We start from the raw sequence: 26,526 nt of genomic DNA, 5'->3' as shown, positions 1-26,526 counted from the left end.
TTTTAAAAATATATTTTTAATTTTTTAGAGAGGAAGGGAGAGATAGAAACATCAATGATGAGAGAGAATTATGGATTGGCTGTCTCCTGCACCACCTAACCCCACTGGGGATTAACCTTGCCACCTGGGCATGTGCCCTGACTGGGAATCAAACCACGATCTCTTGATTCATATGTCAATGCTCAACCACAGAGCCACATCGGCTGGGCTCTTGCCTGGTTAATTTCTCTGCAAACTTCCATTTTCAGTTCCAGAGTCACTGAGGCTAATCCAATTACTCCATTGTAAGATTTATCATATCTGGAGTCTCTTATGTGTAATGCTTAATATAGGTGCAATTTAATATTTTCAGAGTGAGTTATTTATTTTCGCTCAACATTCTATATTTCTCACTAGAATGCCAGCTTCAGGAATGAAGTTTGCTTTTGGTCACCATTCTTTGGGCCTAACACAGTAAAATATTTATTGCCAGGAAAGACGGTGAATATCCCTGATGCAAGCAAGGCTCCTTGATAACTTCTTTTGGTGCCTGAATTAGTGCTTTGCGCAGTAATTAATGAGTTCAGAACATATGGCGCTGAACCAAGCAGTTAACTTGTACTTCCCACACCTGGTCTTCAGCAGGGGAGCACGCAGGCTTCTCTGCTCAACAAGGCAGGGTTTTGTGAAGACCAGGTGTGAAAAATACACACCTGAGGTTGATTCTTGTCTTGTTATCTGTTGCTGTGTGACTTTAGTCATGTCTTTTGACTTTCCATAGTTCCAGTTTTCTCCTCTGTCAGTGGCACCAGACTCAGAGTGCTCAGAGTCAATCGTTAACTGGACAACTGAACCTGTGAGACTCCTGGTTAACCTCAGGCAGAGTACGTGACTATCCATGCGCAGTCGCCAATGAGATGGCTTGCCCCTCACGTGTGTTAGTAAGCTTCCTCCTGTGGGGAAAAACTACCCCATCTCTCCCTTCAAAAAAAGTAAAATCGCTGTGCTTTTGGTCACAAAACAAAAGAGGGTATGAATTGGGAAAATAGAGTGCCAAGAGCATTCCTAGTGCAAACAAGTCTCTTCTTTCCTGGTGCTTTAACTCCAGGTTTGAGAGTGGGGTTGGCCAGGGCAGGTAGGAGCAGAGGTTCATTTCTGGTTATCATCTGTGAGACATTGATCTCGAGAACAGAGAAGAGAACCCCCTAGCCCCTGACAAGAGTCCGGGGTCCAGCTAACCACCATTGCAATCTCAGAGCCCTCTCTCTTCTCTTCCTGCCCTCTCTCTCCCCTCTCTGCCATTTATTTATTTATTTATTTATTTATTTATTTATTTATTTATTTATTTATTTATTTATTATAATCAGCTGAATCCATTCGTTGGGAATCACATCGAAAATGACTGCGTCCTTATTCAAGAAAAACATCCCCTTTGCTCGCAATAAAAAGAGGAAGCCTCGTGTCACCTCCTGTGCAACTGGCCCCTTTGCTGGATGAGAGGAGCGCTCTGATTTTGCGCCCTCCGTGGCGGCATGCACTGCCTGGAAGCAACGACCGCAGTGATGTCTCCGGGAGAGAGGGACAGTGCTCCTTCCGCACGCCTTCTCTTCTCTCCCTCCTGTTTCCACTTGTGGGATGGACTGGGGTTTGGGTTGTAGCGTGCAGCCTGTTGTGTGAAGTAGAATGGAAATTGCATGAGCATTTCGTGTGCATTTCATGTGCCTTTCTGGGGGGGGGGGGGAGCTGTGCTTGACCCTGGAGCGTGTCTGTGATGGAAGAAACTATGAAAGTGTGTGTATGTGGGGGACCAGACCTAGACGTTTAAGTGCAGAAAAGTGGTCGTTGGTTCGTGGGGAACGAGTGTGCGGAGTGAGTCCCCGCGCAGGGCCCGCCCCGTGGGCCGGGCCGGCCAATGAGCGCGCGGCGGGCGGGGGCCGGGCCGCGGCTGGAGGAGGCGCGGGCGGCGGCGCGCTCACTCGGCGCGGGCGCTGCTGGCGGGGGCGGCGCAGCCACTGGCCGGGACGGCGGCCGGGACGCGGGGCGGCGGGCGGGCGGCGTGGGCGGCGCCCGGGGCTGGGATGCGCCGGGGACTCCGCGGCGGCGGCGCCGGCGGCTGCGGGCGGACGAGGTAGCGCCGCGGCGCGGGGAGCCACACCGGCCCGGCCGGCGAGCACAGAGGCGGCCGCAGCCCGAGCCCGAGCGCCGCGCGCCCACCATGGCCGCCCAGGGCGAGCCCGGCTACCTGGCGGCGCAGTCGGACCCGGGCTCCAACAGCGAGCGCAGCACCGACTCGCCCGTGCCCGGCTCCGAGGACGACCTCGTCGCCGGGGCGCCCCTGCACAGCCCGGAGTGGAGCGAGGAGCGCTTCCGCGTGGACAGGAAGAAACTTGAGGCCATGTTACAAGGTGGGCATCCCCTTCTCCCCCCGCGTACTCCTCGGACCCCCCGCGTGCGCCCCCGACTCCTTTCCGGACATCCCCGCCGCGCGCCCCAGCGCCCGCCTCCCCGGCCGGCCCGCAGCCCACTGAGTTCCCGCTCCCCTTCCCCGCGGAGCCTGCAGACACCCAGGGAGAGGAGATCTAGCGGGATCCCCACCCTCCCGCGCCTCTCGGGTCTCTCAGGCGCGGGGAACCCCGAAGCCCAAGGCCGGGTGGGTACCGGCGCGCCCCAGCCGCCAGTGCGCTTTGGAGATGCCCGCGGGAGCCCGGACACCTGGGCTGTGCCATCCGGACCCGCTCACACCGCCAGACCGTGTGTGTGTGTGTGTGCGCGCTTCTCTCCCCACTCGCTGGCAGCTTTGAAGCAACCAAACTCTGTCTCTGCATGTTTCTCTTTCCTCTTGTCAGTATCCACTTCCTCCAGCTGAGGGGCCTGGTCTGGCTATTGGAAAACTCTCTGCAGATGTCGAGGCTTAAGACAGGAGTTCCCGCCCCCTCCCCATCCTCCACCCTGGAGGGAGTAAGAAGAGGGGCCGGGATGGGTGTGTGTGTGTGTGTGTGTGTGTGTGTGTGTGTGTGCATGCATCCAGAGCTGGGGACTGTGTCCGGGGGTGCTGCTGGGTTGGAGGACAGTGTGTGTTCATCTCCTGACAGCTTATAAAACGCATCTTGAGTTACACGAAGTTCATAAAAATTTTTCCTGTACTCTGGAGTATCTGACTATGCCTTTCACAACTTGGGATTTTTTTTTTTTTTTTAACTCCCCAGTGTCTGTGGTACTTTCCCAGGCATCCCAGCTTTCACCGTATTGGAGTGGAAACGCATTCAGTGTTTTCATGGGGAGGATTGGAGTTCTCAGAGAGTGATTGCTGAAATGTCCAAGGTCATTTTTTTTTGCCTTTCCTTAAAATGGTAATTCCTGGCCTGACTGCAGCCACGAATGTGGCTTAGTTCCTTCACCTGGAGTAATAGGGTGTTTTGAATGACTGTCATAAAAGACCAGGCGTTAGTTTCGCTAAGGGTGAGGAGTGCCTTCATTCAGTAGCTAGTGTCCTTATAACAAGGGAGCATCGGAGCCTTCCAACTTTATTTTTTGTGTGGCTTTATGCATAACTTACTTTGACTTTATCAGCCCATGCATCGCAATATGGGAGCTATTTAGCCCCTGGAAATGCAGTGGCTTTTTAGAACATTGAAGCAGGTTATTTTAAGAGAGAACAACATGTTTTCCAAAACAATAACTCGGTGGAAACAAATAGCAGGAGTGTTTGGCAGGCGTTTTGGATGAGCTACAGATTCATCTCCCTTGCTGCTTATTTTTATTGATAAACATCCCTAGTGCTTGTCATGTCTCTCTCTCTCTCTTCCTCTCTTTTCCTCCCTCCCCAAATTATGTGACTTTTTAGGAGAGTTACTACGGCGATGAACTATTCAAGTAAGACTATTGCAAAGTAGATCTGGAAATGAAAGCCCCAGTGGCATTTCGATAACCCATTTTAGTTATTTCGTTCCTTTTATGAATTTTTTGACCTAGTTTCTGGCTATAAAACTAAGTGGTACATTTATTCAGAAAAAATATTGTTGTGTGATTGTTTGGATGTAACTGATAGGCCACATACCCGCCCGTTCAACAAGTTTCCAGTTTGCTTTCTACATGAATCCGGAGTGATGGTGGATCTTCTGATAATACTACGCCTTCCTTACCTGTTTTTACCTGTGCACATACAAATAACCACAGCGGTGCTAGCTTCCAGGAAGCCCTCAAGCATAACCTGAGCTTTAGAAGTGGATTTCTTTTTTGAAACAGTACATTTTCATTTAGAATAAAATGAAATATAGGTGAGGCTTTAAAAAATGTTTAATTTGAAGGCTCTCCCCTTTGTAGCTACTGGTATTCTGTCATAAGATAGATTAATCCTGCTTTTCAGTGATACTTTATTATTTTTTTTTTACAGAAAATCTTAACAGTTAACCAGCCAGTAGGTAATAAAATATTCAGATTTCTTCACCAGCCAATATATAATAAAATATTTACATTTTAACCCCAAAGAATTCTTGAATGATTGAACATAGTGCTTTAACTTTTCAAAATTACCAGTAAGTGATTAAGTCATCGAAGAAAGTAAATTTTAAACATGTTTGACAATGGAACCAGTGTATAGTGTCTCAAGGCATTCTGTGATGCATGGCTCCTAGTGTCAAATTACATAGAAACACCATGTTTGAAGGAACAAGACCTGTTTTCGGAACCAAACATAATCATGTGCCTTGCTGCTTTATACCAGGTGGTTATAGTATGTGTAGGTGCTGGAATCACACAGACCAAGGTTCAAATAAATCCCTGTGGGGAATTGGGACAATTCCCAGGCCTTATATTTCAGTTTGCTCATCTGTAAAATGGGACTGAAATTAGTACCTTACCCTTAGGATTTTAAGAATTAAAAGAGATCATGTTCAATAAGCTAAAACTTGTCACACTGTTTAGTAAATGATAACTTAATATATATATATTATATATATATAATATATATATAATATATATATATAAGGAGTTTATTATTATTATTATTAATAGATATTACAATATAGATTCAAAATATTTCTAGTGCCAATCACAATTTCTGACATATATTTTATACCTAAATAAAGGGCCCAAAAGAATTTTGCAATTTCATAATTGTAGAAATAAAATAGATACCAAAGTAGTACGTTTCACTTGAAAAGTGACAAGTAAGTAAAGTCTGCATTTGGTTGGGTTTCTGGTTATTGTGAATTTGGATTTGCCATTTTTCAGTTTAAATCAGGATAAGTAAGATTACCTGCTTTTAAGTCTGCATAGTGCAAATCGGTGATTGTAATGCTTGGAATTTGTTTCCAGAGAGTGTCCTGGGGGCAAGTTAATCTTTAATGTGTTGTATTTTTATTAGTAGAGAAATTCTTCTACGCAATGGACCAAAAATTCAGTGAGGTTAAGATATGGGCAATGGAGTAATGGTCAAGGAAATGAAATACTATTCTTGGATGATCATTGAAATCCCACAGATTTGATACACATAAAACTACCAGAGAAAAATCACTAGTGTTCCTTTTCTTCTTTTAATTTTGTTTTTGCTTACTAACTACCTTGGAATAGCCATACAGAGTATTGGACGTTTTTGTTCAGATCTAAATGAATAATAAAATTTATCATCTTCAACAGTTTTGTAAATGGGAACTTATTTTCAAGTTTAGTTTAGGCTTTTGATGGGTATGGTCGTTATTGGGATAGATACCATGGACAGCATTGTTTAAGGATAAAGAAAAATTGTTTTTAATTTATTTAATATTGATCTTCAAAATTTAGATCTTACGCTCCATGTGAGATCATAGAGTTGATTCACTTATGTCAGTTAAACGGAGAGTTTTGATATGTAAAGAGGGAGGAGAGGTATAGGGGGAAGTGTGGGATAGGTAGAAAATAAATGGGTCAAGAGTCAGAAATAGTCTCATCCTGCCAGAGTCTGGAGAGGCAAAATGAAATTTGTGTATTTTAACTGTTCTTTTTCATTTTTGGTGGTGGTTTACATCTCACTGTTACACCTTTCTTTTTATGTTGGAAAAACATGTATGTGTATAGTACAATGAAAAATTCCTACATCAAATTCAGAAACCCAGTAATTTTCAAAGTTCTGAACCCCTTGAGTTTCACCATAGGAAGAAAGAAGTGTTAAAAGGGGGGAAATGTCCTATGTTCACGAATTGAGGTTGACACCTGCTGGGCTTTTAGGATATTGCTGTTAATGACTTTAAAAACCATGTTGCATTTTTATAATCACTGGGCTCAGCTGGGGTGCTTGACTGCTGCTTGCTTGAACTCGCCACTGAGGCAGCCTGTCTATTGCACATGGATTGGAAACAGAGCAGCAGTTATGAGTTATCTCTATAATTTGACAAACTCCGGTGAAGATTGTCGTATGATTCGGTGAATAGATACTCTCAGATATTCTGGTGGGAGTAGGGAGAAATAAGCAAAAAGAAATGAAAATGGGGAGTACTGGAAGTGAATATAAATAAAAAGTAAGCTAACAGAGTTTTCTAGCTAATGTTTGATTAATGCTAACACACAACAAGAACAAATTACTTTATGAAGCTTAGTGGTTAAAAGTACAGGGCTATGGGCCAGACCAGGATTTGAGTCTTGGTTGGTGTTACCTTTTATTATTTTATTATTTGTTATCGATATTTCTCACCTGAGGATTTTTTTTTCATTGATTATTATTTTTTTAGAGAAGGGAGGGAGGAAGAGAGACATTAATGTGAGAGAGACCCATCATTTGGTTGCCTCTGCCCTCACCTCGGGACCCAGTTGTGGGCCCTTGATCAGAATCGAACCCATGACCCTTTGGTTCAATAGTTGACGCCCTATCCACTAAACCAAACTAATTAGGGCTGGGTGTTAACCCTTTACTAGGGAGCTAGGGAAAATTCATCACCTGTGGACTCATTTGTAAAAGGGGGTGCTGATAATAGAGCCTGCATCGTTAGGTAGTTGTTTTACGTATGTCTTTATTCTCTTATCAAAACATCACAGTGCTGGCCACAGAGAAAGTGCTGAATACATTAATAAAACCATATTCATTATATAAACCATAGTTCACAAACTTCACATTCCTACATTGAGAATGAAAATCAAATACCTTGGAACATGAATTAAGTGGTCTTACGGTAAAATGAGAATTCACAGCTCTCAAAACATTATTATTGGCCTTCCCGATCGCTCACAGTGTCCCTTGTAAAGATAAGGTTGAGTACACACTGAGTAAAAGTATACTAAACACCGGTGTGGAATTTTAGATTTTTCTCGGGATGGGAAGGCTTCATACCCTCTTCAGTGATACTTGTTCCTGCCTTGAGTATATTTCTCTCTTTGAACTGCCCTGAGTCAGTCACTTCTGGTATCTTTTATGAAAGACTATCAGCAAAATCAATGAATTCCCCTTCTAATATTTCGCTCCTCTGACCTTGTCATTCACTGGTGTCTAGAGAGAGACTTCTTCAAAGAAAATGTTGTGTCTGGGCTAACGTGTTCGTGTGCTCCCTTGGAAGGGGGGGACAGAGGTAGTGTCCTCTTCCGGGGATACTGTGAGCGTTGAATGCCTGACGATGCGTGTGAAAACACTTAGCCCAGTGCCTGGCACATGGTGCTTATTAGTAAACGTTAGTGCAGCAGCCACGTGAGGGATAAAGGACTTCAAAACACTAGGAAGAAATGCTTGTCAGTTTTTTGTTTTTTTAAAAAAATATATTCTATTGATTTTTTACAGAGAGGAAGGGAGAGATAGAGCTAGAAACTTCGATGAGAGAGAAACATCGACCAGCTGCCTCTTGCACACCCCCTACTGAGGATGTGCCCACAACTCAGGTACATGCCCTTGACGAATCAAACCTGGGACCCTTCAGTCGGCAGACCAATGCTCTACCACTGAGCCAAACCAGTTTCAGCCAGGTTTTTTTTTTTTTAGCTGCATAGTAATCCTTTTCTTTGCAGTGGTTGCCAACCTTTTGGAACTCACGGGCCACCAGTGGTCCACGGTGGTCCACGGTTACCGGTTGATGGCTGTTGCTAGGGGGAGAGGTGATTTATTTCTCTGGGAAAGGCTTCTGCCTATTTGGAAGTTTGTTAGGACAGCTAGAGTTGAGTCAGAGAGCAGAACTGAAGGTTAAGATTACTTTGCAATCTAAATGGGGGAGAAATCCACCCCAGACCATAGCTTGGCAGGAAGGAGCTCAGAAGCTGCCATCCGACTGTCTTGTCTGGGGGTCCCAAGGTCGCCTCTCTGGAGACCTGTGAGGACAAAACGAGGATTAAGCACACCCAGGAACTGCGTGCACTCTCCGTAAATCGTATCTCTGCCAGGACTTGGGGAGGTTTTGGTTTAGTTGATCATTGATGAGTTAAAACACCAGAAGGTTTGCCATATCAGTGAGTTTAACAGGCAGGAATGTATTTGGCTGGGATGGACAGAAAACCCAACGCACAGTGGCTTAGACAAGCTGGGGTTATTTCCCTAACAGAACATCTGCGGCCAAGTGGGCCAGGCCCCACAGCAAGTGCCCTTCTTGCCCTTGCTGTCCTGTGCCTGTGATCTTTGACCTCATGGTTGTAGTCTGGCTGTGCTGTGCCTTGGTTTGCGTTGTGGCCTGTGCAGGGAGAGAGAGGGGAACAAGAGTTGTTTTCTGTTCAAGATTCTGGCTATTGATGTGATAAAAGGTTCTCTCTCCTGGAACTTCCATCAGTGTTTTCTTGGCCACTCTGTGCTACAAGAGATCCTGGGAATGTAACTTCTCTTCCGGCTTCTCTAGAAGTAAGTAGTCAAGGAGGAAGGGTGTCCAAATGGATGCTGAGTGATCCAAACCATACTTTTCCTACATGGGCAGAGCAGAGGGCATTGTGACAAAAATTCCAAGTTGTAACGGAAGCACAAGTTTACCTGTATTGGAGATTTTGGCCTGTATTGTTGACCCCTTGAAATCTAGATTATTTGGTAATATAAGTGGGCAGATCCCTCCCTCCCTCCCTCCCTCCCTCCCTCCCTCCCTCCTCCTTCCCTCCTTCCCTCCTTCCTCCTTCCTCCTTCCCTCCTTCCCTCCTTCCTCCTTCCTCCTTCCTCCTTCCTTCCTTCCTTCCTTCCTTCCTTCCTTCCTTCCTTCCTTCCTTCCTTCCTTCCTTCCTTCCTTCCTTCCTTCCTTCCTTCCTTCCTGTCTAAGAATAAATCTCAATCCCAGAGAAGAAGCACCTCCGATCATGTAAAGCTGTTCTCATTGTGTTACCCCTTTTACAAATAGGACCTAGGGCCACTGAGTTCTCTAAGGTCTTTTTATTCCCCCTCCACCATTTTCTCCATAGCAAATGCTTTTTTTTCCATTGAAAACTACACAATACAAATGCCCATTTTACCTTCCATTACTCGGTATTCTTTCTCCCCTCCCTCTTCCGTTCCCATCCACCACCCATCTCAGTTTACTTTTAGAATAAACAGATTCAGGATAGTTCAGGTTCTGTCCTTTGGCTTTTTCGTAGATTCTTCACTGAAGTATAATCTGGCTAACAAAGTCAGAATTTGACCATAAGATGAAGTCAATTTGGAGGCAGCTTGATAGTAGAATTATCATCAGCTTTGTGCCATGTCTTGCTATTAGAAATGGTCCAGAATGACCATCATAATTAAATATAACAATTGGCTCATCCTGGGTTGATTCTAAAATATAGTTCTTAAAAAATGCATGGGATAAGAGTGACCATGTAGATTCTTGTATATAAAATGCCTATTAATAAACTACCAGAGATGCACAATTTTAATACTAATTCATAATGGCTTGTGCAGTGTGTGGGAATCATCTTGGCAAGAAACCCTGGTTAAGTAGCAAAAGCCACTACATTTGATTTTTAACCCTTGTAGTGCTAGCATTTAGGGTGATATCTAAAATATCACAAACCATCGACACAAAAAGTTATGTAGATGTTATAAATCCATTCCTTCCCTAGTAAGCGACTACTACTTTTAAGCAATAAAAATATTTATGTTTGTAACAAAGTATTAAATCCCACTCCCACTTAACATATTGGCATATGAAAATAAGATGATCACTTTCTAGCTACAAAGTAGTTTCTTTGTTATAGTGAATACAAAAGCCACATATCAGTCTGCCTGTTGAGATGATGTGGAAATTAACGTAGAGGGAGATGCGTAAACATAGGATTTGAATATTAGTCATTGCTTTTATTTCTGATTATGAAAGCAATACAGACTTGTTACAGAATACTTGAAAGTACACACAGATGTAAAAAAAGCAAAAGCAAGAGTCACCCCTAAGTCCCAAATCCTCTGATAACCACTGGTAACATTTTGGAAAATTTTCCCTGGTCTTTAAAAAAAATCTTCCTGCATGTAATTTATTTTTGTGATCGATATTGATGTGCCATGTCCAGTGTTAGGCTTTGGTGATGCAGGCAAAACGGAGATAAAGATAGGTCTCTACCTCTGTGTGACTTGTGTCCCTTAAATTCTAAGCTGGGATCACACTACCCATCTTTTACATTTCAGATTGCATCATGGGAATTTTATATTTCATTAAAGATTCTTGAAGAACATGGTTTTTTAGTGGTTGTATAATATTCCCCTTTGACATATCATACTTTGCTTAAACAGTAAAACATTTTGTAACATTCTTGGTTGGCGAGGCAGTGGGAAGAGCCCAATGTTTGTACTCCTCTTTCTTGAGATGCAGATCCGGGCTCTCTCATTTCTTGGTTGTGTGGCCTAGGTTCACTTAGATAACGTCTCTGAGCCTCAGCCCTCTGATCTCTAAAATTGGGAGTAGTTTCTAGGCTGTGAGGGTTAGAAATACTGTATGTCAAGCACTCACCAGGCCCAGATGCAGTGTGCATACTTAAGAAATGGCAAGTAAGGAAAGTTAATGCTGCTGCCCCAAACACTTTTGCCTAACTTTTTTTTATTTTTTTTTATTCACTCATGTCCTGCCTCTCCTTGGCAGACAAAATCCCCACTGAATTTCACAGCCGGTTATGTGTGTGCCTCTTCCTGGCTGGGGAGCCCAGCTTGGGGTTGAGTCCCCAACCTTCTCAGAGGGAACCTTTGCTACTTAGCTATCCCTCCTTCATCCCAGCTGCTGCCCGTGGGGCTGGGGCCAGCCATTTCATGTCACTGCCCTTCCTCCCAGTCTTCTTCTGTAAATTCTCGGTTACAAGATTCTCTTCAGCTAGTCCTCCGCTCATTATTCTGGTTGATTGTTCTGTAATTAACTTGTAATTGCAGTTTGGTTTTGGGAGGTGGGGAGTGTACCTTCTATCTACCTGCTATCATCTTGTGTTTTTGATGAGGGAAACTTTTTAAAAAATATATATTTTATTGATTTTTTTACAGAGAGGAAGGGAGAGAGATAGAGAGTTAGAAAAATTGATGAGAAAGAAACATCAATCAGCTGCCTCCTGCATACTCCCTACTGGGGATGTGCCCACAACCAAGGTACATGCCCTTGACCGGAATTGAACCTGGGACCCTGGAGTTCGCAGGCCGATGCTCTATCCACTGAGCCAAGCCAGTTAGGGCATGATGACTTTTAAAAAGAAAACCAATCATCAGTAATTTGACCATCCTAACAGCTATTAAAAAGAAAACCAATCATCGGTAATTTGACCATCCTAACAGCTATCCTCATTTTTTTTTGCCTTGAAATCTAGTCCTTGATTATTTACATAGAGTTTATGGAGTTGCTTTTGTAGCCTTAACTGGTGTTTTGTATTCAACAGCTACTTAGAAATACACATTTTAACCTAATATGTTACATGTTTTTGTATTTCCAAGAAGTTTTCAGAATTAAAACTTTATGGTTGAGTCATAGCACTTTTAGCCAAAACTTTTTTTTGACTTGTAGACCACCTTATAGTAGAAACGAGTGGTGTAGCTTTTCCCTCCTTTGGAACTCGTTTGGAGGAATATGGTTACTGAGGAATGGTGATGTTTTTGAAAGCAGCGGCTTTCCAATGTAAGGTTTTCTTCAGTAATTGAGGAGGGATGACAGTGTAAATCATAATTGAGACCTGTTGGTCTCACACACTGTTCCGCTTCTTTGTGCCTGTTCTGTCCTCTCAGCCTCTCGTACACCAACCCACCCGTGAGACACAGATGCTGTTGGGTTCTGTGTTTTACAGACAAAAAAAAAAAATCAAAAAAAATCAAAAAAATCTGTAAACCCTTTAAACTAGGGGTTAGAATTCTGAGTGAGTGTAGAAGTTGTTTTCCTCTTAGGGTATGACAGAGCTGAAACTCTTATGTAGTACGGAGATGTCAAATCTGAATCTAGGACGATAAACTGTGCTGCGGAATAGATGACTGTGCTTCTCCGGATAGGAATGTGGGGGTAGGCATGGAGGTGGCTTAGCCTTCTCAGTGACAATGCAGACCATTTCAGAGTTCCGCCTCCTCCTGACTTTGTATTTTCTCCTTTGTGAAATGGGGATAATGATACCCCTATCCTAGGGTTATCAGGAAGATGATGTGATAACGTCAATAAAGGTGACTCATAGTTGGTGTCCTGTTACATGGCCTGTGTTTCAGATTCCTCTCCAGCATCTAGCCCAGTGCTGTGAACAGAGCCACGCTGGGTACAGAATAAAATTCCATGATGGATCGGGATTAAAAACTGTCCTATTTTGAGCTGGTGGACCACATGGGAACTTTAAAGCCCCGGGCATGTGCTTGGCCTTAAGAAACACCACGTAGTCTCCCTTGCGTAAGTAAGGCTGAGTAATTGTCCACATGTGAGGTAGTCTCTCTCCTCAGGCAAGGGCTGTGGAGAATGCTGTGCTCTGAATAAGGACATGTAAGATGTAATTTAAGTGAAGTTAATGTTGAATAATTTTTATTTGTGTCCAATTTGGGTTAGTTTTATAAATTGAAATCGATCACGGTTAATCTAATTTTAAATGTGATTTTCTTGCAGACACCGGGATTGTCTTACTCTTGCAGTAATACGTCTCTGGATACTTGTTTAAATATGATGTTAAGACATTTCAGATAAGAGAGAATTCACCAGGATACTCATTACGGTATTATAGGTTCAGGGGAAACAGTCCAGTCCTCCGTGAGAAGGGTCACTGAGAGTCAGGTGACTTGAATTCATGACTGTTGGGCTTTTGACACTGTCACCTCGGACAGGTCATTTATCCTCTCAGGATTTTGGATTAGTTGTTCCTAAAATCCCTGCCAACTCCGGTATTCTGAGTCTTTGGTGCCATTACAACGGCAGCCCAATAGTATTTGGCATGCAGTGCTGGAAGCTGACTCAGCGCTACATACATGAGTAGTTTTGGAAGGAATTTGTCTCATTTTCTGCCATACACGCGGGCATTCATGGCAAATAGGGAAGGTGGTAGAATGAGGACCAGTGGGGTGTCTTGGCTTTGGAGGAGCAAGTACTCACAAGAGAGCTAACTACAAGCCCTGTTTTCTGACATCTTGGCAGTAAGTTTTGCAGTGAGGAGTATTCTGTGGCTTAGATGTCAGCGAATTTAAGGTTTTCTTCAGTAATTGAGCAGGGATGACAGTGTAAATCATAATTGAGTCCTGTTGGTGTTGATAGACTATGTTAGATGAACAAAGGAGATTGTATGTTTCCTAGAGTAGCATCTTTTTGTCACATTTTCCTTTCTCTTTGCCAGCACGTCCAGTTATCAAGCTTTATGTGCCAGGATTTATATGGGTCGTCTAAACCAGTAGGGAAACATAGCAGGGAAATGTAGTCATGTTCATTAGATTAATGTCTAAATTTAGAAGACATTCCTAAGGACCTGAATAGGTGGCTCAGGTGGTTAGAACATCGTCTGGTACACCAAAAGGTTGTGGGTTTGCTTTCTGATCAGGGCACATACCTGGATTGTAGGTTCAATTCCCAGTCAGGGTGTGTACAGAATGTTTCCTTCTTTCTTGCTCTCTCAAAATCAATAAAAACATCCTTGAGGGAGGACTAAAATTTATATATATATATATATATATATATATATATATATATATATATATATATATATATATATATATAAAAGCCTGAGCAACCATCTGACAGTTAGCCTGTCTGACCAGTAGCTATGATGCACACTGACCACCATGCTCAATGCAGGAGCAGCTGAGCTGCAGTGACTCAGTAGCTGCTGTTCTCAGGTGATGCACCCGGAACCAGAGAGGAGGGAGCCCAATTCTGGGGTGCGTTACCCGAAAACAGCCCTCTCACAATCTGGGACCCCTTAGGGGGATGTCAGAGAGTAGGGTTCAACCCGATACTCATAGGCCTGGCTGAAGGACCCCACTGGTGCATGAATCCATGCACCAGGCCTCTAGAAAATAAATAAGACATTCTGTGTCCAAATTGTAATTATTTTCAGAATGATTTTAATTGCTTGTTGGTTATTTAAAACCAACACAGTATTTTTCTTACCTTGTATAGAAGCCCATTAAAGCCTACATTACCCATGTTTTGAGTTGATCCCTTTATTGTATTCTGGGTTTTTGAAATGCCATTCAAAGCGAAGTCAATATTTTGGTAAGACTTTATTATCTTTTAAATTGCTTCATTAGGACGATTTAATTAAAAAGCCAGAAAAAAAATATATGTCTAGTAAGTGTTGCAGGAGGTTTCATATAAAGAAATGTTTATTTTTAATCCAGCATGAGTGCTTTTCTTAAAATATTTTTATATGGGAATAGGAAACGCAAGATTATATAGAATTTTAATTTTTTAAAAATTTGTTTTTATTGATTTCAGAGAGGAAGTGAGAGGGAGAGAGAGAAACATCAATGATGAGAGAATCATTGATCGGCTGCCTCCTGCAAGTCCCACACTGGGGATATAACCCACAACCTGGGTTGATGCTCAACCACTGAGCATTGCCAGCTGGGCTAGAATTTGAATTTTATACAGGGATCTATAAGTAAAATGTTGCTGATAGTCAATCCTAAACAGATATATTGTCTTAAAAAATATTTACTATTAGTGGACATTTGGGATGCATTATCTATAAAAAGTATCGTGGTCAAGTCAAAACAAGTGGGGTTGACCAACAAAATATTGTAAAAATGGGTTTGAATTTGATGGAAGTTCTGCATCATTTATTAGCTTTCAAACTTATGAGAAGACTCAATAAATATCAGAAATGAAAGAGGAGACATTACAAGTGATGCCACAGGAAAAAAAAAAAAAGATTATAAAAGACTGCCTAGAACAAATGGATAAATTTCTAGAAACATACAATCTACCAAGAGTGACTCATGAACAAGTAAGAAATCTGAACAGAGCTATAACTAAATAAGAAGATTGAATCACTATTCAAAAACTTCCCAACAAAGAAAAGCCCAGAACTAGATGACTTCCTTGGAGGATGCTGCTAAACATGTAAAGAAGAATTGACACCAGTTCTTCTCACACTCCTTCAAAATGTAAAGGAGGGGATGCTTTCACATGCATTTTGGAGGATTTCATTATTTAGATGCCAAAGTCAAAGATACTACAAGAAAAGAAAACTACAGAAATTATCAACAGCAACAAAAAAAGAAAAACTTGGAAACCAAAATTAACAACACATTAAGACAATTATACTAATACATCATGCCTAAGTGGGATTTATTCTTGAAATGCGAGAATGGTTCAACATAAAATTAATCATTGTAATACACCACATTAGCAGAATGAAGGAAAAACTCACACGATCATTTTTCAATTGACGGAGAAAGTGCACTTGATGATATTCAACCTCTTTTCATCATAAAAACACTCAACAAACAGGGAAGAGAAGGAGCTCATCTCAGTGTAACAAAGACCATCCAGAAAAAGCCACAGCCAACATCACTCAATGGTGAAAAACTAAAATCTTTTCCTCCAAGGTCAGGAACTAGACGGATGTTCACTCTTACCACTTCAATGTAATTCTGGAAGTCCTAACCAGAACAATCAGGAAAAAACCCCCAACAACAACAACAACAACAAAACAACCAGAAAAAACAACACACAAATAAAGAATAAAATAGCCCTGGCAGGTGTGCCTTAGTTGGTTGAGTGTCAGCCCATGCACCAAAAAGTAGTTGGTTTGATTCCTGATCAGGGCACATGCACAAGTTACAGGCTTGATCCCTGGTGGTGGTGGTGGTGGTGGTGGGGGGGGGGGGGGGGGGGGGGGGGAGGCACGCAAGAGGCAGGCCATCAATATTCCACTCGCACATTGATGTTTTCTTTCTCCCTCTCCCTTCCTCTTTAAAAATCCAAATATTAAAAATAGTAAGAATGAAGTAAAACTGCCTCTGTTTGCAGATGACATGGTCTTGCATATAAGAAGATTCCACAAAAAACTGTCAGAACTAATAAATGAATCCAGGAAAGTTGAAGGATACAAAATCAACATGCAAAAATCAGTTGTGTTCCTATACATTAATAATGGCTAATTCGAAAAGGAAATTAAGAAAACAATTCTGTTTATAGTAGCATCAAAAAAGAACAAAATACTTAGAAATAAACTACTAAAAAAACTTGCATAATGAAAGCTTCAAAATATTGCTGAAAAAAGTTAAGACACAAATAAATGGAAAGGTATCATGTATACATGCATCGGAAGTTTTAATTTTATTAAAATGCCTGCACTACCCAAAATGATCTATACAGTCAATGCAAAACCTATCAAAATATCAAAAAATGCCACTTTTTTTGGACAGAAATAGAAATAAACTATTCTAAAATAAATACAGAATTTCAAAGGATCCCAGACAGTGAGAAAGAAGAACAGTATTTGAGGTCTAACTTTAAAACATATAACAAAGCTAGAATAATCAAAACAGTTTGGTACAGGTATGGAGATAGATGTATAGGACAATGGAAAGGGGGGAAAGGGTACATATGTTTTACTTTCAATAATAAAGATGACAATCAACCAATTAATAACGACAACCCCCCTCTCACCTCCACAATGGAACACAGTAGAGAACCCAGAAATAAACTTTCCCATATATAGCCAAATGATCTCTGACAAAAGTCAAGGCTTCACAATGAGGAAAGAACAGTCTCTTCAACAAAATAGTGTTAGGAAAACTGGATATTCACATGCAAAAGAATTAAGTTGTGCTCTGACCTACCTTACACCATATAAAAAAATAAACTCAAAATAGGTTAAAGACCTAAGTGTAAGACCTGAAACTAGAAAACTCCTGGAAGAAACACATGGGGAAAAACTTTATGACATTGGGTTCGGCCATTATATCTTGGCTATAGCACCAAAAGTGCAATACCAGAAGCAGAAGTAGACAAATGGGACTGCATCAAACTTAAAAAATGTGTGAGCAGTCTGAAAAGACAGCCTACAAAATAGGAGAAAATGTTTGCAAGTTATATATCTGATAAGTAATTATATAATTAATGTATAATGAACTGCAACTCAAATACAAAAAAAAACAAAACACACCCCAATATAATTAAAAATGGGCAAAGGACTTGAAAAACCATTTCTTCCATCATAAAAATGGCCAACAAATATATGAATAGATGATCAACATAAAATAGTCATTAGAGGAATGCAGTCTACTTTGGGATATACTGTATATTCCTAAGTAATGAAAACAGTATCTCTAAGAAATAACTACACTCCCATGTTTATTGCAGCATCACTCATACTAGGCAAAAGGTGGAAGCCACCTAAATGCCCATGAGTAGATAAATGAGAAAGAAAGTTCAGTGTATACATACAATGGGATGTTATTTAACCTTAGGAGAACATGCTGCCATGTGCCTCAACACAGATGGACTTTCCGGACATGATACTGAGCGAAAAGTGAAATAGACCATCACAAAAAGCCAGGTCCTGCACGATTCCACACACATGAGGTATCTAAACAGTGAAACTCTTGGGAACAGAAAGTAGAACTTGCCAGGGGTTGGAAGTTCGGGGAGGAGAGAAGTTGTTGTTCAGTGAATAGGGTTTCAGTTTTGCAAGATGAATAACTTCTAGAGATCTGTTGCACAACAATGTGTGTATAGTTAACACTACTGCACAGTCAAAAAGGGTAGGGATGGTAAATTTTATGTTATGTGTTTCTGACCACACTAAAATAACAAAACACACACACACACACACATGCTGTTATGTGATTTTTTTTTTTTTTTTTTTTTTTTTTTTTTTTTACCTGATGGGACAGATTTGCTTTTATGAATAGGCATGATTTTTTAAAAAACTGTTTTGACGTTTTAAGGACGAAAGAGCAAAGGCACTTGAAGAGTCAGACTGGTCTTTTATCTTTCGTTAATAGTTTAAAAGGGGGGCACTTTCCATATTTCTACTGGTATTTCCTTCTGAGAGATGCATGAAAATAAGTCTGTGTGAAGGCAGAATCCTGTGGTAACTGGAACCTCATAATAGCATTTACATTTGGTGTTACCATGCGCATAACAGGAAAAGGGATTCAGTTATTTTCAAGTTCTGAAATCCCAAATGTGCTGAATTGACGTTTCTCTTAAAAATAAATATACAAAATGGATTTGTGTGACTTGAAGTTTAAGAGAAATGTTCTTGCATTCCATAGTTAACAATTGTAACAGTATCGCGTTCTCAAGTTTCTGTATTTTTAAAGTGGACTATCATGGTTTGGCTCAGCTACTAAATTAAATTATTGCTGGCTTGCACATTCCTGCTGGTTACACTGTAATCTTTACCTCCTTTGGAAAATATGCTTTATTTTGAATGTTTATTTCAGGCTTCTTGGCTTGAAACACCTCTGTTTAGCGATGAAGCATGGCTGTTTATGTGTGATCTGTTTTATGTATCTATAAAGAAATAGGAATAAGTCACACTTGTGTTACAAATACACATTAAGGAGATAGGAGGTACTTAAAAAGTGGTATGAAAAAATTCAGTAAATGAAATTCTCAAAAAATTGGTAAAAATTCTCAAAAATTCAAAAAATGAAATTCTCAAAAAGTTATATACACATGTGTACATAATGTATATACACACGTATATATGGTATACACACATACATGTTTTATGTTATAGATTGTATTGTGTTCACCCAAAATTCACATGCTGAAGTTCTAAACACCCTATACCTCACAGTGTGAGTTTTGTAGATTGGGTTCTTACACAGGCAATCAAATTGAAGTGAAGTCATTAGCATGGGCCTTGGTCCGGTATGGCTGGTGTCCTTATGTAATAGGGGAAATTTGGACACAGTGACACATAGAGGGAAGACAATGTGAAGAGACATGGAGGGAACCTGGCCATCTCTTACAGCGCCTTCATTTTGGACTTCCAATTTCCAGAACTGCGAGACAATACATTTCTGTTAAACTGTCTGGTGTATGGTACTCAGTGTATGGCAGCACTAACAAACTATTATAATACAGTCTATTCCTCTATCATGCTATATAAATCAGGGCATATCTTCATTTAGCGGTAATAGATAATTCAGCCTTTGAACAGTTCAGCATTGCTTATTATCTTATAAGCACTCTTAGAAATCAGTTTTCCAGTTTTGCAAAGTCAAGAAATGAAGGTTGGCCATGGCGATGAAGCCGTTAGATTTGAAAAGGGTGGGTTCCAGGACCAGGTTCCCTACTCTGCATAAGTGCAAAGAGCTGTTCTTACTCAGGAGTGTTTTGAGTTTGTGCAGTTTTTAGCAGAGTCAGAGCTCTTGGGGGACCTGATAGATTGGGAAGGTGGGTTCAGAAGCAAACACACCTACTCTCACCCAACACCAGAATTTAAAACAAATTATTAAAATCACTCCTATTAGAATTAAGTTATCTTGAGATTAGAAACAGATGTCTTCAGAAGGCCAGTTTTCCCACTGCCACAAGGTGTAAGTGACTTTTTCTTGTGCTCATCCTACTTAGAGTAGCAGGGCACCTAAGCTTAGTGCTTGGAGAAAGGAAAGATGAAGCAGTTCTTCAGCTGTGCCCTCTGCACTTCATGGCCCACGAGGGTGTTCTGTGTCCGAGAAAATCCACCTGTGGGTTTACTCCTTCCAGCTGATGGGAGAACACATCTCGCCTACCCAAACCTCTAGCTCGGGAAAATTGGAGTTAGTGATAGAGAAGAAAGCTATTTAAAAAAATGTTAGGTATTTTTTGTTGTTGCTATAGAGGTTAGGAGAGGTTAACCTTTGGGTGGAAAAGTTGTCTACTTGCTTGAATTTTGTAGACGAAGGTAGTGAAACCTGTTAAACTGGCCTGAGCAATCATTTTCCCAGTAATTTTTAACGAAGAAAACCAAACAAATGATGCATGCGAGGCTAGAATTCTTTTCAGTCATATTGGATGTTTAAGTTGTTCAGTATTCTAGTCAGCTCAAAATTATGTCTTTTAAAAAGTTGTTTAATATAAGACTAAACTTTTTGGAGTAATAAAGAACCCATACCTTGTGAAGAAATTCACTTAGTCGTTGGTAAACTTTTATTATCCATTCCAAAATGGGAGTTTCATATTTAGGAAGTAGTTAAGGTACATTATATATACTAGAGGCCCAGTACATGAAATTTGTGCATGGGTAGGGTTCCTAGGCTTAACAATCAGGGCCGAATGGGTCCTTCCTTTGTTCCGTACTGCCTCCTGGTGGTCAGCACACATCATAGCAAGTGATCAAACTGCCATTCTCCCGGTTAAATCTGAGGGGACACTTTGCATATTTGCCTTTTATATATACAATATATAGATAGATTATGTGTATGAATTTGAGAATTTTTTGATATAATACTTTCTGGGCATAGAATTATTCTGTATGTTATCACTGTGAGTACCCTTTCTAAATAAATATGGTTTTTTGTTATTTTATTATGACTATTTTTATCCTAACATTTTTAAACCCTCAGTTTTTAGTTGTAAACTAATTAGTCAGTTCAGTATAATTTTTTGTTTTTTCACATTTTAAATTGTGAAGTATAACATAGATGCAACAAGTGTAGCAGAAATGAATAAAAATTGTTTACATTACTCAGGTCAAAAAATGAAAATATTGTCAGTACCCCAGTAGTATTCCCTCCATGCTCACCCCTCACCTTTGAAGGTCACAGCTCTCCTCACTTGTGTGGTAATATTCGTCTTAGTTTGCCATATAGTGTTGCCACCTATATGTGTATGAATCTCTAAATACCTTGTTGGATTTTGCTTTCTTTTAAACTTCACAATTATACAATAGATAACCTTTTCTTCTCCCTCAAAATTTGAAATTCATTTGTATGTATGTTGCTGTAGTTTATTGATTTCCATTACTGAATGTTTTCTATGTTAATAACGTACTATTAACATTCCACTCTGACAGTCCTTGCATTTTAATTGGAGTGTTTAGTTCTACATATATTTAGTGTAAGTATTGATATAGTTGGATTTAGAACTATAACTTTACCATGCATTTTTGTATGTTTTATCTGTTTAATTTTATTTAATTGCAAATAGACTTTTTTTTTTTTTTAGAGTAGTTTTAGGTTCACAAGAAGATTGAACAGAAGGTACAGACTTTTACCATATATTTTCTGTTTCCACACATGCATAATCATTACTGACCTCTCCCACCAGGGTGGTACATGGGTTCCAATTGCTGAACCTACATGGACTTACCATAATCACTAAAAGTCTGTAGTTTACATTAGGATTCACTCTTGGTGTTGGACATTCTGTAAGTTTGAACAAATACATAATGATATGTTCTTTGGTTTTTCCTATCCAGCCTTCTTTTGGGTTAAATGATTACATATAAAATTTTCATTTAACTTATCCAGTAGCTTTATAGCAGTAGCTATTTTTTTTAAATGGGTGCTGTAGGATTATACAATGCATTCTCAAGTTGTCACAACTTAGAGTTATTGTATCACTTTATACAAAAGAAAAACTTTGCAACCATTTATGTCCATTTACCACCACCTCCCTCCTTTGTGATGTAGTTGTCATACGTTTTATATCCATCTTGCATTATAAACCCCACAGGACAGTCTTACAATATGTTGTTTTAAGCAGCCATATGTATTTTAAATAAATGAAGAAGAAAAGTGTATTTATGAATTACATATTTACATTGCTTGGAGAACATTCAAGTTTCTCTATAATATTTACCTTCATCCTGAAAATTTTTCTTTAATACTGCTTTACAGTACGATTTCTCCCGGAGACAAGTTTTCTTAGTTTTATCTGAGCATGTCTATTCCTGCACATGTGTCCTTTTTTTAATATTTTTTGCTCTGGAGTATTCCGTTGTATGCATATGCTACAAATTATCTAATCTACTGACAGTTATTTATGTTACTTTTATCTTTTGGCTATTGTGAATAAAGCAGCTATAAATGATGTTGTGCATGTCCTTTGGAGGACTGAATTTTTGTTGGCTGTGCGTCTAGGGTTGAAATGATATATAGCAGGAATATGTTTCGTTTGAGAAGGTATTGCCAATTAGTTTTAAAAAGTGGCCATATGACCTTGCACTCTGTCTGTGATCTAGGGGTTTTTCAGTTGCTCTGTTACCTTGTCAGTCACAGGTATTGTCAGTATTTTTTTTTGTAGCCATTCTGGTGAGAATTTCATTGTGGTTTTAAATGTGTAGCAGTATTTGATTGGGGTTTTAACATGCATGTGCTTGATTCCTGATGAGGCTTAGCATCTTTTCACATGTTTGTGGCTATTTGGATGGTCACTTTTGTGACACATACATTCAATAGAATATAATGTAATGTCACATAACTCCCAGTGCCTGACTCTCTGGTTTCTGAGTTGTCACGAGCATGAATTGGATTCTCAGATGCCTCCCCCCAGAATCAGCACATGTTCCCATGGGAAAAGCCCAAATGCTCCCCTCCCCTCCCTGGTCTTCTGTTCCCCACTATATCCTGGCTTGGCCCTTCTTCAATCTCATAATTCTCTAATGCCTTTAAGCATATTTTTCTTTTCTTTTCCATTATTGAAAGGTTTTTCATCTTGTTAACCACAATGGGAGGGCTGTATGTTACTTGGTCTGTCATTACTGGAAGTAGACTTTCAGTTGTTTTTTTTTTTTAAATCAAGTGATTCCATTTTTCTAATCTTAATTTTAAAGATATGGAGGAATGTCACGAGACATTTATTTTTACAGGGAGTAACTTTTAAGGGAATTTATTTGGAACTTCATTTGTGGTTTTGTTACAAATTATTACTTGGTCTTGAAGGAATTTCTCATAAAATGAGCTGTACTTATATTTTTTGGTTTTCATTTTGCAACATTACTTCTTGGTGTTTTTAGAAAGAAAAATACTTTGATTAGAACTGAACTTTAAAATAAATACTCTAGATATATAATCATGGCAACAAATAAAAAAGCATACTCTTTCATAGTAATTTCTTAAATATCAAAATAGCTTCCTTTAGAATTGATTTGATATAGTGTGCCTATTTTTCCCCACCCTCAGCTGAGAATATTTTCCCGTTGATTTTTAGAGAGAGTGGAAGGGAGAGAGAGACACACACAGAGAGAAACATCAATGTGAGAGAGACACATCGATTTGTTGCCTCCCTCATGCACTCAAACCAGGGCTGGGGATCAAGCCTGTGCAAGTGACTAGATCTGAACGCAGAACCCTTCAGTCCACAGGCCCATGCTCTAGCTACTGAGCCAAGCTGGCTAGGACTCATGTGCCTGTTTAGATAGACGTGGACTATGTTCACATAGAATTTACCAGATGAAACAGAATGGCCTGAGGGAGGTGGAAGGAGGATGGTGGAGAAGAAAGCACTAGGAATCCATGTCTCCACCTAGACAATTGTACCATCAGAGTCTGTCTGATGTAACTATGGAACTTTGGAGTCTGACTCATGCTACAGCATGGATGAACCTTGACGATGCTATGCTAGGTGAAATAAGCCAGTCACAATCGGACAAGTACTGTATAATTCCCCCTATATGAAGTACCTAGCCATAGAGACAAAGTAGAAAGGTGGTTGCCAGGCGTTGGGTGGGAAAGGGAAGTTGGGTTAGTGTTCAGTGGGTTGAATTTCAAATTGGGAAGATGAAACTATCCTAGAAATGATGGTGGTGATGGTTTCACCACAGTGTAAATGTGCTTACTGCCAATGAAATGTACTCTTAAAAGTGGTAAAATGGTAAATTGTATGTTATATGGACTCCACCACAATAAAAAATACATTTAAAAAATGTGATGCTATTCATTACAGCACATTTTATTAACCCTTGTTCTTCAAATATCTAAAGCCATGATTTGAATGTATTACCTGATGTCACTATTTAAAGATATCATACAGTGAATTATTTTTTCTTGAGTGGAATCCATTTTTGGAATGGAAACTCATGCCTAATTTTTGTGTTTTTACTTTAGAGTTCTGTATTTTCAATTTTTATCAGTGGGATCCATTGTCTTGTTATAACGTGCAGCTCTTTTATGCGATGAAGCCTTCTAAATCTAGTAAAAGAAGTCCTTTCTACTTGCTGAAAGCTCTCTCTAGGTTGTAAGGTACCCATTGGATATTGTCTATGTAGATTCTTGGAAACAATGTGGCCTCAGTGAAGATTGTGTAGGATATGTAGTGCTAGTTTTCCTAATCTGCAAATGTGCCACCTCTATGCGTTTTCTGGAGAAGTGTTATAAAGCCTAAGCAGATGAATTGCCCATTGTAAAATCTCATTGGTTAGTCCAGTACCAAATTAAAGGCTCAGAAACAATTTACTTTGAAAATAGAACTGAATTAAAGTGTCCTTAAGTACTACAGGCTTTTTTATACATGACACTTGCTTTACTGCAAAAGTAATATATGGCTAACGTATGGCTAATAGTGTGCTGCTTACTTTAGTTTTGCCCTTTAGATTATTTTAGTCATCTTTTATTTTAAGATGTGTAGGTGTGCTATTGTAGGTTTTTAAAAAAACCAAATACTTCTCTTAACAGTTTTATAAATCGGCTCTTGCAGGCTGATTTAAGTTATTCTTTTAAATGTGGATATATTTTTTAAGAATAATTTTCTTCTTAAAGTTTAACTTAGACAATGTCAGCTTTGAATTACCCTTAGAATGTATATCACCATGGCCACGAGTTGTTTTGATATTTTGTGACTCCTTTGTTAGGTATGAAAGTATAGGTTTCTCCCTTAACCTGCAGTGTTTATCTGCATCTGAGATTTGCTCATCGTCCTCTCCCTGAGGTTTGAATGGTTGTAACTAGCCTGAACTAGCTTGACTTCGAATGTTTTCTTTAATTTTATTGGAGTTACATAATGAAAATAGAAAATGTCAGGGTAAGTGGGTGCTCCATTCAGGCTAACAGTTTGGCTCATATTCTTAAGATAATTGTGAGGCTTGCATTGCCTGGAGAGCCGAGGCCCTGTGTGGGGGAAGGGTGGAGAAGTTAGCCCTCTGGTGGCAGCTCCAGGCCTTTTTCCTACTTGCAAGAAATGTTGCTGAGGCCCAAATTCACATCCTTGCCCTCCCAGAACAAACCCATGCACCCCTTTAACTGGTCCTGCTCACCCTCGAAGACCCTTTAAGATGTCCTTTGTGGAGTTCACTGTCTTTCCGAGGAAGGTGATCAAGTAATTCTCTCTAGAACATACAGCATTCTCTCTGATAAATACCATTTTCTGTGTTTTATTGTCTTTGCTGAAGGGTTAGCTCTCTAGGCAGCAACCCAGGTTGGCTGCCCCTTACTTACTCCAGCTCTAAGAGAAGAAATCCATGCAGGTGCCCGGAGTCCTGTTCCTCTTTTTTTTCTCCTGACCATCCATGATTTGTTCCAGATTTCTGAAAGTGTAAGGGAGATATGGGAGTGTGTGTATTTATATCTGGTTTTATCTGTTACATATACATCTTCATCCATGATTTATTTTCCTGACCTAGAATTAACTGATACTGTTTCAACACTTTTAGAAAGGTTCCCCATTATTACCTATATATTTAGAATACTGCCGGGTTATGAAACAAAAATAATGTTGTTTGTGTTAGCTGGCAGAGACTGTCCTCACTGATTGTTTTTCACATTCCAGCAGAAACAGGGTAGAAGATGGCAGAGGCACAGTAAGTAATAAGGGAAGTGGGCTGGGATAGTAAACGTAGGCAGAGGTGGGGATCAACGGCAGCGGGAGAGGCGGTGCCTGGCCTCTGCGGCTGGCTCTGCTCTGCGGCGTCCGGCTGTTGCCGTGGAGTGCAGGCCAGGCGGGGCCATATCATCCTGTTGTTTAAACGAAAAGGTAGAATATTGTACTTTTACATGCGGTATCCCAATTTTTATTATTGGCAACAAGTTCGTATTAAAACCTATATGGGCCAATTGAAATACCATCTGGCCCCAGCTGGTTTTGCTCAGTGGATAGAGAGTCAGCCTGTGGATTGAAGGGTCCCAGTTTGATTCTAGTCAAGGGCACAGGCCCGGGTTGTGGGCTGGATCCCCAGTAGGGGTTGTGCAGGAGGCAGCCAATCAATGATTCTCTCTCATTATGGATGTTTCTCTCTCTCCCTCTCCGTTCTTCTCTGAAATATATATATATATATATATATATATATATATATATATATATATATATATATATATAAAATACCATCTGCTTTCAGCCTTCATTG

General features: G+C 40.2%; 1 protein-coding gene across 5 annotated transcripts in view; it reads left to right on the top strand.

Moving 5' to 3' along the window:
• The first annotated feature begins 2,010 nt into the window (after positions 1-2,010).
• Positions 2,011-26,526, top strand: part of BICC1 (BicC family RNA binding protein 1) — a 223,900-nt gene continuing 199,384 nt past the window's right edge. For 4 of the 5 annotated variants that reach the window (XM_045581859.1, XM_036438416.2, XM_036438417.2 and 1 more), the window contains exon 1: positions 2,012-2,384. In XM_045581859.1, coding sequence (XP_045437815.1) covers positions 2,195-2,384 — 190 coding nt within the window. In that variant the 5' untranslated portion in view covers positions 2,012-2,194. Of the gene's footprint in view, positions 2,385-26,526 lie in introns of all 5 variants that reach the window. The other variant, XM_045581860.1, reaches the window with a different exon arrangement.

The sequence above is a fragment of the Pipistrellus kuhlii genome, unplaced genomic scaffold, assembly GCF_014108245.1.
Source record: "Pipistrellus kuhlii isolate mPipKuh1 unplaced genomic scaffold, mPipKuh1.p scaffold_m20_p_15, whole genome shotgun sequence".
NCBI classification, from domain to species: domain Eukaryota; kingdom Metazoa; phylum Chordata; class Mammalia; order Chiroptera; family Vespertilionidae; genus Pipistrellus; species Pipistrellus kuhlii.
The sequence above is the reverse complement of the archived record's forward strand: the minus strand, read 5'-3'. Positions and strand labels throughout refer to the sequence as shown.